General features: G+C 41.6%; 1 protein-coding gene across 3 annotated transcripts in view; it reads right to left on the reverse strand.

The window, feature by feature from the left end:
• iqce (IQ motif containing E) overlaps positions 1–12,012 on the reverse strand; it is a 30,186-nt gene that overhangs the window by 16,079 nt on the left and 2,095 nt on the right. For 2 of the 3 annotated variants that reach the window (XR_009808517.1, XM_061913651.1), the window contains exons 4-12: positions 7,345–7,384; positions 7,084–7,275; positions 6,915–6,998; positions 6,784–6,842; positions 2,149–2,262; positions 2,014–2,064; positions 1,867–1,937; positions 1,728–1,800; positions 1,323–1,363 (exon numbers count right to left, since the gene is read on the reverse strand). Coding sequence is in view for 2 of the 3 variants with exons in the window: in XM_061913651.1 (XP_061769635.1) it covers positions 1,323–1,363; positions 1,728–1,800; positions 1,867–1,937; positions 2,014–2,064; positions 2,149–2,262; positions 6,784–6,842; positions 6,915–6,998; positions 7,084–7,275; positions 7,345–7,384 (725 nt within the window). In the remaining variant the exon portion in view is untranslated. The remainder of the gene's footprint in view (positions 1–1,322; positions 1,364–1,727; positions 1,801–1,866; positions 1,938–2,013; positions 2,065–2,148; positions 2,263–6,783; positions 6,843–6,914; positions 6,999–7,083; positions 7,276–7,344; positions 7,385–12,012) is intronic. The other variant, XM_061913661.1, reaches the window with a different exon arrangement.

The raw sequence follows: 12,012 nt of genomic DNA on the forward strand, positions 1-12,012 counted from the left end.
CTGTTTATTTGCATAATTTAGATTAAAATCATATTGGTTTCTTTAAGCCCAATTTATAAACTAAAATAAAAAGCAAAGGTGCAGTAATTCTGGTAATTACGGTAACAGCAGACGCGTGGAGTCCAGACAGGTACATGACAATCAAAGGCTTAACGAAATCTGTGCCGTAATGGCTTACGTTACGTGGGGATTCTGGGTAATCAACATATTGCAATGGGTCACCGCATATAGCGTAACACACACTCAACGGCAACAACAAACCCACGAGGAAAAGATTCAACATGGCAAGCAATAGTAGCAGTGAGTTGAATGAACAGGATACCGGTACACCAACACTGATGGACAGGAATACTTTAAGAGGGAAGAAGAACAGAAAGTTTGACTTAAAAGTTCAAGCTAGCGGTTGTGAAGTATGCGGAGCAGAATTCTGGTTTGGCAGCAGCCAGGCAGTTTAACGTTGACCCAAAACGTGTACGAGAATGAAAACAAAAAAAGCGAGCACTAGTATCTCAGTCGGCAATTGATGGAAAACAGGCTCGCTTATCTGGTGGAGGTAGGAAGAAAGTGAGCGACGAGCTTGATGCTAATTTGTGTTAGTGGTTACATCACGTTCGTGGACTGAACCACCGTGTGTCCCAAAAAATGATCCGCATTAAGGCCAAGGAGTTGTATGCCACCGCGAGTGACACGGGTGGTGTTTGGTGCAACAAGTGGCTGGCTTAATCGATTCCTGCGTCGGAACAACTTAAACCCTCAGGAGGAGAACAACTGGACAGTAACCATTGTAATCAAATAATGGCCTGGTGCAAAAATAAATAAAAAGCCTTGTGCAAATAACCACCAGCTTCTTTTAAACGCCTTTCACCAAAATTGATTTTGTGAAATAAACGCCCGGGCTACTATTTGGTAATATACGGTAGGTTGTACTTGTCAAGCGCTTTTCTACCTTTTTAAGGAACTCAAAGCGCCTTGACACTATTTCCACATTCATTACCACATAATTTATTCAGAAAATATAAATACTAAATAAAGATAGAATGCTATTAACTGAAACATGTAAGTGTAAAAAAACCCAACAACATTATGATTTGTACATTTTCAGAATGTGCTTGTTCTATTTTTAAACAAAGAAAACAATCTGAAGTTGTCCTTATTTTTGACACCGCTGGTTTAGAACATATTTATATTGATATTTCATTTAAAAAAAACACAAAAGTGCTATTTTGATGCGGAAAATGAATGAATGAATTTCCACGTTATTGCAAATATTTCACATGCCAGTGCTTCATAAACAGGCAAAGAAAGAAGAACTTTAAACTCACCTTTTCTCTGAAGCGTCAAGAAGTATCCTCAGTCTTTGGACCTGAAAGACACAACAGACACACACACATGAACACATGGCAGACAAGTGAAGCTAGACATCCACAAAACATGAAAATTAAATTTATATGGAGTTTTCAAACATCTACAGAACTAGAAAGAAACAATCAGATGTGGAATCCTGGGAACAATTATTGTCTTGTGAGGCCAGAAGTGATGGATTGTTCTTCCACAAAAAGAGAATAGTCTTTAAGCACTTGCTTTGTGCGCCAAGAACAGAATAAGTCCTCTCATGAAATGTCTTGCAAATATGAAGAATTGATCATTGATTCAGCGATGCAGACGTCTGTCCAAAGACTTCTGTCCACAAAGCCCCACAAGGCCCTGACATTGCAGAGTTGTCTCACCTCTTCATAGTAGTTCTTCAATGTCATCCTCATCTCCTCCAAGTTGGTAGCTCTCAGCTCGTTCTGCAGTTTACTGCGGATATTAAATATATAATAATTATAGGTTTGTCTTAGAGTGGCTGATGATAGAACATTTTACCCAATGGTGTTTTCCTTCTCTCGACACTGCTGCTCCAGTTTCAGGACTCTCTGCTTCAACCCGTTCAGAACCTTTGCGGACAAAACGTACGGACGCCATGTTAGCTTGATGTGTGTACAATGTGCCTTCAAAATAAAAGTGACTAACCACGCTTCCTTCGTGTTTGCGATCCACCAAGCTGCGAGTGTATTCGGACTTCTATCAAAAAGATGCGTTCAAGATCCGCTTTGAAAAAAATGACATTTGAAAAAATATATGTATTTGATAGCTGAACAATCCTACTTTGGTGGGATCCAGGAGCTCTTCCAGCTGCCTCTCTCTTTTGGTGTTGTCTTCCTCCAGGCGGCGAATTTTGGCTTTCATCTTCTGGTTGTCAGACTTCTGCTCATGGAGAGACTGCACAAGACAGCGGCAGCCATTGATGACAAATGACAAGACACACACAAACACATGCACGAGCTCCAATTAATGTCTCTATTCAACCGCTGGGTCTACTGCAGTAAGCAAAAGCAAACACACATGTAACACTGGCATTAAGGCTGTGGCTGTAGGCAACCTTCTGATGTACTTTTTGTTTTACACATACAAAAACAGTCATCCATCCATCCATTTTCTATCGCTAGTCCCTTTTGGGGAAGCAGGGGGGTGCTACACCCTGGACAAGTGGCCACCTCATCGCAGACAAAAACAGTCAAAGAGAAGCAATTTGATAGGATTTAGAATTCAATGACAGCTAACGCTAGCTATCCAAATTGCTTTTATTAATTAACATCTAAAGCTAATGCGCGTTCATGAGTTATGTCATTACGTATGAGAAACCGTAAGAGGGCGGGATATACTGAGTAAAATACTTTGGACATTTGGCGGCCTCTAGGCATCTGTGTAAATGTTGCAAACAGACCCTTTAAAGGCCTACTGAAATGAGATTGTCTTATTTAAACGGGGATAGCAGGTCCATTCTATGTGTCGTACTTGATCATTTCGCGATATTGCCATATTTTTGCTGAAAGGATTTAGTAGAGAACATCGTCGATAAAATTCGCAACTTTTGGTCGCTAATAAAAAAGCCTTGCCTGTACCGAAAGTAGCAGACGATGTGCGCGTGACGTCACGGGTTGTGGAGCTCCTCACATCCTCACATTGTTTACAATCATGGCCATCAGCAGCGAGAGCGATTCGGACCGAGAAAGCAACGATTTCCCCATTAATTTGAGCGAGGATGAAGGATTTGTGGATAAGGATAATGAAAGTGAAGGACTAGAAAAAAAAAGGGGGAAAAAGGCGAGGGCAGTGGGAGCGATTCAGATGTTATTAGACACATTTACTAGGATAATTCTGGAAAATCCCTTATCTGCTTATTGTGTTACTAGTGTTTTAGTGAGATTATATGTTACCTGAAAGTCAGAGGGGTGTGGCGACGCCACTGTGCCCGGTGGGAGGACGCAAGCTCCGCTCATGTCTACGGTAGGAGCCGACTTATCACCACAATTTTCTCACCGAAACCTCCCGGTTGACATGTGGTCAGGAACCACGTTCGCTTGACCGCTCTGTTCCATTGTAAAGCTTCAGGCAGCTGCAATACACCGCTTCCCACCTATATCTTTCTTCTTTGACTTCTCCATTATTAACTGAACAAATTGCAAAAGATTCAGCAACAGAGATTTCCAGAATACTGTGTGAATATGCGATTAAAGCAGACTACTTATAGCTTGGATCGGGCTGGAAAAAATTGTCCGCTAGAATCCGAGACGTCACGCGCACGCATCATCATACGAGTCATCCTACCGATGTTTTCAACAGGATACTTCGCTAGTAAACTAAAAAGGCCGTATTGGCATGTAATGCAATGTTAAGATTTCGTCATTGATATATAAACTATCAGACTGCGTGGTCGGTAGTAGTGGGTTTCAGTAGGCCTTTAACAATAACCTTGTGTGGTGTTCCGGTCTGTGGGACCCGTTTTCATTTTTTATTAAAAGAAAAATGATACAATTAATTAATTTTTCAAACTGAGACTCACTGACTTTGGCTCATTTTTTGTGAAGAACATATATCACAATACATATTTAATGACTACACACACCATACATCCCCTACACATTTCTATTACGTATAAGATGTCTGGGTCCACTGGACCCGGGGCTAATAGAAGTGTGAAAATTGATGTTCTGTGTATCACACTCACACTCACACTCACACTCACACTCACACTCACACTCACACTCACACTCACACTCACACTCACACTCACACTCACACTCACACTCAGTGGCCTAGTGGTTAGAGTGTCCGCCCTGAGATCGGTATGTCGGGAGTGCCGAGTCATATCAAAGACTATAAAAATGGGAGCCATTATCTCCCTGTTTGGCACTCAGCATCAAGGGTTAAATCACCACAAATGATTCCCGGGGGCGGCACCGCTGCTGCCCACTGCTTTCTTCACCTCCCAGGGGGTGAAAAAGGGGCATGGGTCAAATGCAGAGGACAAATTTGGCCACACCTAGTGTGTGTGACAATCAACACACACACAGAGCAGGTCTTGACAAGAGGACAGAGTGTAGGTACACAGAACATCAGAGGGTCAAATGTGCGAGAAAATGAGAGCAGACAGTGTTGACAAACAATGTTGCAACCTTGTGTGCAGGTGGAGAAACACAAAAGAAGAATCCCTGTGGGATGCCGAAACTGGAGGAGAAATTTTCCGTGCAACGTTCGTATTGTTGTTACTCAGCCAGCATTTGTGAGTCTGATGGCCCTGTTGCATTTTGTGGATTTAAATGCCTCTAATGTTAAAATACTGAACAGATGTTTATTGGGATAAGGTTAAAATCCGTGCCACACTTTTATGTTAAAATGCCGAACAGATGTTAACCTGTTTGATTGTGAGGCACAAAATGCAAAGGGTCCATCAGACCCACAAACGCTGGCTGAGTAACAACAATATGAACATTACACAAGGGTTAAAATGAAGGCGCATAAACAAAAACTACATAAGAAATGCTTCATAAAGTGTAAGAAAATAGTGCAAAGTGCAAAAATGTAATCATAGAAGAAACCGAGCAGAAACTATTTTCTGCAGGTTTAGTGCCATGTAGTTACAACCGTGCTCTAAAGGGTGAGCGCAGCTAAGGTGGTGTAGTATTACCGGCCTTGGTGGGCATGAGCGCCTTGCATCAGTTACAGACCACATTGGTCTAATTGTCAAAAAAAAAAAAAAAAAAAAAAGTGCCATGCGTTTGAGGTGACTTTTCCTCTTTTATTCACAGTTTCTACATTTTTATTTTCTAGTCACTGCCGTTGTGTCCTTGGGCAAGACACTTTACCCATCTGCTCCCAGTGCCACCTACACTAATTTAAATGTAATTTAGATGGTGGGTTTCACTATGTAAAAGCGCTACATAAATATACTTCACATTACACTGCTGAAGGAATCAATAAAGAACTATTCATCTATGTATTTCATGAAAAGAATCAACCGCCAGACAACAAGCTGGCACAACCAGACTTAAATGTTGATACTGTTACCTGATTGGCTGTTAGAATGTTATTACCACTAATCAGTGATCACTTCCTACATTGCTTAGTTTTAAGAGAACACATGCCTTTGCTCATGCAAGCAACCTTACTGCGCAACTTCCGGTTCTTCTGAAGAACAAAATAAATAATGGAACGCTTTAACAAACGCATTTTTTTTTTTTTATATAAGATCGATTACGTTTCATCGGTCAGCCCTATCCGAGACCATCAGTGAATAGCAAATAAAGGCAAGGATTTGATACACCCAATTTATATTTATAGGAAATGAAATGTCTGTCTGTCTATGTTGGCCCAGCGATGAGGCGGCGACTTGTCCAGGGTGTACACCGCCTTCCGCCCGATTGTAGCTGAGATAGGCTCCAGCGCCCCTTACGATCCCGAAGGGAATAAGCGGTAGAAAATGGATGGATGGATGGAATGGAACTTTATTATCAGCACAGCAAAATGTCATTTTTGGTACAAACTTGTTACAGGGGGGCTCAGTTTGAGACCAAAAAACAGGTCCCAAACTAAGCTCCAATACAGAACAGGCAGACTGATGGCTTGCTACTAGAAACTCTAATAAAGCCTCCAAAAACATCCTCCTAGCTTGAAGTTATGATAATTTTGGATCAACATTTGCAAGAAAAGTGAGTGTTGTAATTATTAGGTTAGATTCTATTCTAGAACCTTTTCTGTCTCTGTTAGAATAATGAGGTATATATTATCACACTAACTTTAGTATGGTTTAAGTCTGTTGCTTTAGTTATTAACTATTGTGCTCAAGTTAGACTTTTTCTAATCTATGCAAGGACAAAACTTCTTGTATGTGTGGTGGCATCAGCCACAGATGTTATCTTTTTTTTAGCCCGCTAACAGCCAAGGACCTCAAAGACCTCAACAAAGACAAAATGACAGCACGCAGATGAAGCAGAGACTTCAAGGACCTCAACGAAGATAAGATGACAACACGCAGACGAAGCGGGGACAAGGCAAAATCACAAGGCCCCCAGCCCAGTCCGTCCCGTACTGTGAGTCCTGGACATGCTTAACATAATATATGTGACCACTCCTTTTAGAGGCGGCCTCAGTGATGTTGACTATGGAACTCTGAATAAAAAAGAGGGACGCGGGAGCTGAACCTTAGAGCGTAGGGCGAGACTGTGACTAAGTGTGCAGCGCCATCCGTTCTCCTCATGAGCTAAATTGAACTCTGTCTCTGCATGATTCCTTGCTTCTTGTCTGTTTAATGGATGTCATCAGTGTTGGAACCTGACAGTCTCCCTTTAACAAACACCCCACACTCTGCGGGCCCATGTGAGTGCCACACAAATTTAGCCTAGCAACAAGCTGCGGCACAAAGGAAAGGTGTTAACAAGCACATCCTGTCCAGACACGTACCTTTTTGAGGAGCGTCAGTTCGTCGTGCATGTCTTCCCTGTCTCTGCGGACACTGACGCCTACAAGACAGTGGGGACAAATGAAAAACGAGAAGTTTGTCGTCTCACGGCTGGGCCCGCTTCTCGACTTACCGTTGGAAGCAGAGTGAAAGTATTTCCTGGTGGGAAAGGTATGTCTGGGAAAATCCGGCGTCAAGTCCAACTCCGACCGTTGATCTACACGACACAATTAAATGTCGGCGTTATTGCGTGTCTCCCCCAAGTCGTCATTGTTGTGTACAACAGTCCTCATCACACATACTTATAACGGCCTCTTGAGAGTCTACGCCTGCGTTGTTGCTCCTACCGTGCTGGTTGCTGTGGGACGTCAGGCGAGCCGAGCCCGTCTCCCTGGGAGTGTCGCAGAGAGACGGCCTCGGGAGCCTCCAGGCGGCAACCGCCGCCGATGCCGCTCTCTTGGGGTTGGCGTGAAGGCTGGTGAGGTACGGGGACCCTGAAAGGAGAACGAGGCAGGGAATGGGTGGGCCAAAGTCTGGCTAAGTCTCAGTAGGAAAAGACTCACTGAAGGAAGGTGGAGGCTTTCCTGATCTCCTTTTTGGTGTCTGAGGGGAAACAACAAGAGTGTGACGTGATACATTTTCAAAGAGATTTGAGGTCGAATTGATTATCGGTAGCGATATTTTGCATTTTGACGTATATTTGTATAAGCTTTTACTTCCCCCTAAGTAGTACAGAACTCCATCAGCAGATACAATATATACACAGTATTTTAAAATACAAATAATTAGTGAAGTAGATAAATAATCACTGCTCAAGCATCAGCCCGGCATGAGAAAAGTTCCCTTTTTGCTGAAGCACAATGTCTTCCCAAATATGTTGATATCTGACAGGGCATTTGTGAGAAATTGTCTGCGGCCTGCATTCATGTGGCCATGCCCCTCTTTTTCTCCTTCTTGCAGTGCTAGTCGCCTGCCGTAGGTCTCCTTTGCTCACGTGTTGAAAGTTCCCATTTTTGCCAGGAAATCCAGTTTTTGTCCTTCTCTGGAGTCTTACTGGTCCCGTTTTTCGCTACTGCAGCGATCGACAAGCCGCCATCCGCAAAACTAGGAGCGAGTGCTCATGAAAGGCGGGCGCAGATTTTCATGTGTCCTTATTAGGGATGTCCAATAATAGCTTTTTTGCCGATATTCCGACATTGTCCAACTCTTAATTACCGATACCGATATCAACTGATACTGATTCATACAGTCGTGGAATTAACACATTATTATGCCTAATTTTGTTGTGATGCCCTGCTGGATGCATTAAACAATGTAACAAGGTTTTCCAAAATAAATCAACTCAAGTTATGGAAAAAAATGCCAACATGGCACTGCCATATTTATTATTGAAGTCACAAAGTGCATTATTTTTTTTAACATGCCTCAAAACAGTACTTTGGAATTCGGGACATGCTCTCTTGGGTGAGGTTGAGGTGGGGGGTAGCGGGGGTGTATACTGTAGCGTCCCGGAAGAGTTAGTGCCGCCAGCGGTTCTGGGTATTTGTTCTGTTGTGGTTATGTTGCGTCACGGTGCGGATATTCTCCCGAAATATGTTTGTCATTCTTGTTTGGTGTGGGTTCAGTGTGGCGCATATTTTGTAACAGATTTAAAGTTGTTTGTACGGCCACCCTCAGTGTGACCTGTATGGCTGATGACCAAGTATGCGTTGCATTCACTTGAGTGTGAAAAGCCGTAGATATTATGTGTGATGGGCCGGCAGGCAAAGGCAGTGCCTATAAGGTTTATTGGCGCTCTGTACTTCTCCCTACGTCCGTGTACAAAGCGGCGTTTTAAAAAGTTATAAATTTAACTTTTTGTAACAGATACCAATATTTTTTAAACAGATACCGATAATTTTCGATATTACATTTAAAAGCATTTATCAGCCGATTATATTGGCAGTCTGATATTATCGGACATCTCTAGTCCTTATTCAATTAAATAATGCGACAGATACGGATGTACGTAAGAACGAGGGATCGACCAATTATTGGCAACGATATTTGTCAATTTGACATATATCGGTCTCTTTTTATTGCTATCTTTCTTATTTTTTTTACAACAACAACATAACTACATCAGCAGATACAATATATTGATTTTCCGGACATTAAGTGGCGCTACATTTCCCAATTTTATGGATTTTTCTTCCATAACGGCCATGTTTTGTAATCAACAAATAGACACTGAAAAGGGGTTTTATTGTTTGTTTTATAGCACCATCTTTTGGACAAGTTTGCTCACTGCGGGTGCTGCTTACTGAAAAATGTACTTCCCGTTTTGTCCCTTCAACCGGATGTAGCTTTTCCATAGCTTTTCTGCCCGAAAGATTCACCATTATTCACTCCGAGCAACATTTGTAAGTTTTACAATAAAACTAAAAAAATTCTTACTTACTAAACCATCTGTGATGTCTGTAGGAATGTTTTCATGCATATTTGTACATGCTATCGTAATGTAATCAAGCTAAGGTTGTTAGTATTAGCGAAATGCTAACAATATTAATAACTTACATTGGCATTTTTTTTTGTTTTGTTTTAGCTTCATGAATTCACCAAAACATCACTGTGGATTTGTTGAGTCTGTTTAGCTGACTGAAGAGGTTCAGTGGGTCCATGACGATGTCTTCTGTTTTGTTTCATCAGCCGTTTTGTTAAAAGCACCATTTGGAAACAATTAAGATTATAAACATTTACAAAATCTTCCGGACTGGTATATCTGCGGCTTATAGTCCGACGCGGCTAATATACTGTAGGCACAACTACTTATTTCTTCTCGAGCACTATGGCCCAGAAAATATGGTATGTTACATACAGATAGTCACACCGCGGTTAGGGATGTCTTGTCTTGGTTTCTTTTGTCTTGTGAATTGAATGTTTTACTTTGAAAAGTAACCTCTCGTTTAAAGGCCTACTGAAATGAGATTTTCTTATTCAAACGGAAACAGCAGGTCCATTCTATGTGTCATACTTGATCATTTCGCGATATTGCCATATTTTTGCTGAAAGGATTTAGTAGAGAACATCCACGATAAAGTTCACAACTTTTTGTCGCTAATAGAAAAGCCCTGCCTTTACCGGAAGTATGTGCGCATGACGTCACGGGTTGCAGGGCTCCACACATATTCATTGTTTATAATGGGAGCCACCAGCAGAAAGAGCAATTCGGACAGAGAAAGCGACAATTTCCCCATTAATTTGAGCAAGGATGAATGATTCGTGAATTAGGATTTTGATAGTGAAGGACTAGAAAAAAAAAAAAAAGGGACGGCTCCGGCCGGCGGCAAAGTGAGCGTTTCAGAAGTAATTAGACACATTTACTAAGATAATTCTGGAAGATCCCTTATCTGCTTATTGTTTTAATAGTGTTTTAGTGAGGTTTAAATATAGTAAAGACATACCTCGAGGTCGGATGGCTGCTGTGAACACGCAGTGTCTCAGAGAGAAGCCGAGGAGCCAAGCTCACAGTTGCCTTTTTTGACAGCTGCTGTAGGACGACGAATAATCCACTGATGTCTCCGGTATAATATACATCACAATTTCCCCATCCAAAAACATGCTGGTTGACGTAGAGAAACATGTTCGCTTGACCGCTCTGTGTTAAAGCTTCACAACAAAAAAAGAAACACCGGCTGTGTCTCGGTGCTAAAGGCAGCTGCAATCCACCGCTTTTCACCAACAGCATTCTTCTTTATAGTCTCCATTATTAATTGAACAAATTGCAAAAGATTCAGCAACACAGATGTCCAAATTACTGTGTAATTATGCGGTTAAAGCAGACGACTTTTAGCTGCGAGTGCTGCAGCACTAATATTTCCTAACAGTCCGTGACGTCACACGTACGCGTCATCATTCCGCGACGTTTTCAACAAGAAACTCGCGGGAGTGTTAATATTTCATCATTGATATATAAACTATCAGACTGCGTGGTCGGTAGTAGTGGGTTTCAGTAGGCCTTTAAGACCACATGCCCTTCCTTTTGTGTCATCAGTCTGACGTCATCCCTGACCCCTGGTTGATTCCACCTGTTTCCCATTACACTCATGTGTCTTAAACACACGCCTCCTCTTGTTCTGTGCCAAATTGTCTCGAGTTTTCGTGCCTCTTTTGCGTCCATGTCCATGCCTTGCCTCGTCCCACGTTTATATTCCTTGATCCTGAATTCCTTCCTTGCTATTTTGAGTTTGACTTTTCTCCTCCTCAGCAGAGTGATTTTGTGGTATTTAGTTTTTTCAGCCGAAGTGGTGAATTATAATTTTTTGCTGCGATTCTCTCTTTGCTCAAATTTTTTGAGTGATTTTTTGTTAACATTTATTAGAGTACCATATTTTTCGCAGAATAAATCGCCCCAGAGTATACGTCGCACCGTATTTAGTTTTGCATGTCTCATGACACATCATCTGTGTGTAATTTTGGCTGCATTTCAGATAGTTGTTTGTGTGCCATGTTGTTCCAGACCACAGCAAACATTATTAGCTAGCTTGCCAAAGATTGTAATAAATCCATTAAAAGAAGAGGGCCAGCCTTTTCCTTTAACTTGGACACACACATCTACACCTTTGGCCAAGTAAAAGAAAGTCATTTCCAGGAGTTATGTCACCTTCTGAGTAGCCTTTGGTTTACGAATGGTTTCTAATGTGGTAAAAATGTGTAGAATAAATATTACGTTTCAACATTTCTGTCAATGATGATTTGCTTCAGCCTGCAGTCATTTTGATAGTAGGCTATTATAGCTAATATGGACTCTTACATCATGTGTTGCTTTCATTATTAGACTTATAAACAGCTTTTAATTTTTTGCGGCTCCAGACAGATTTGTTTTTTGTATTTTTGGTCCAATATGGCTCTATCAACATTTCGGGTTGCCGACCCCTGGTATTATGTACAGGCTAGGGATGTCGTTTAGGGGTGATAAATGCTTTAAAATTTAATATCGGAAATGATTGGTATCGGTTTTAAAATGATCTGTATCTGTTTCAAAAAGTAAAATGTATGACTTTTTAAAACGCCGCTGTGTACACGGACATAGGGAGAAGTACAGAGCGCCAATAAGCCTTAAAGGCACTTCTTTTGCGTGCGTGCCGGTCCACTCACATAATATCTATGCCTTTAACAAACACAGGCGGATGAATGCATACTTGGTCAACAGCCATATAGGTCACACTGAAGGTGGCCGTACAAACAAGTTT

Source organism: Nerophis ophidion, linkage group LG01, assembly GCF_033978795.1.
Source record: "Nerophis ophidion isolate RoL-2023_Sa linkage group LG01, RoL_Noph_v1.0, whole genome shotgun sequence".
Lineage (NCBI taxonomy): Eukaryota > Metazoa > Chordata > Actinopteri > Syngnathiformes > Syngnathidae > Nerophis > Nerophis ophidion.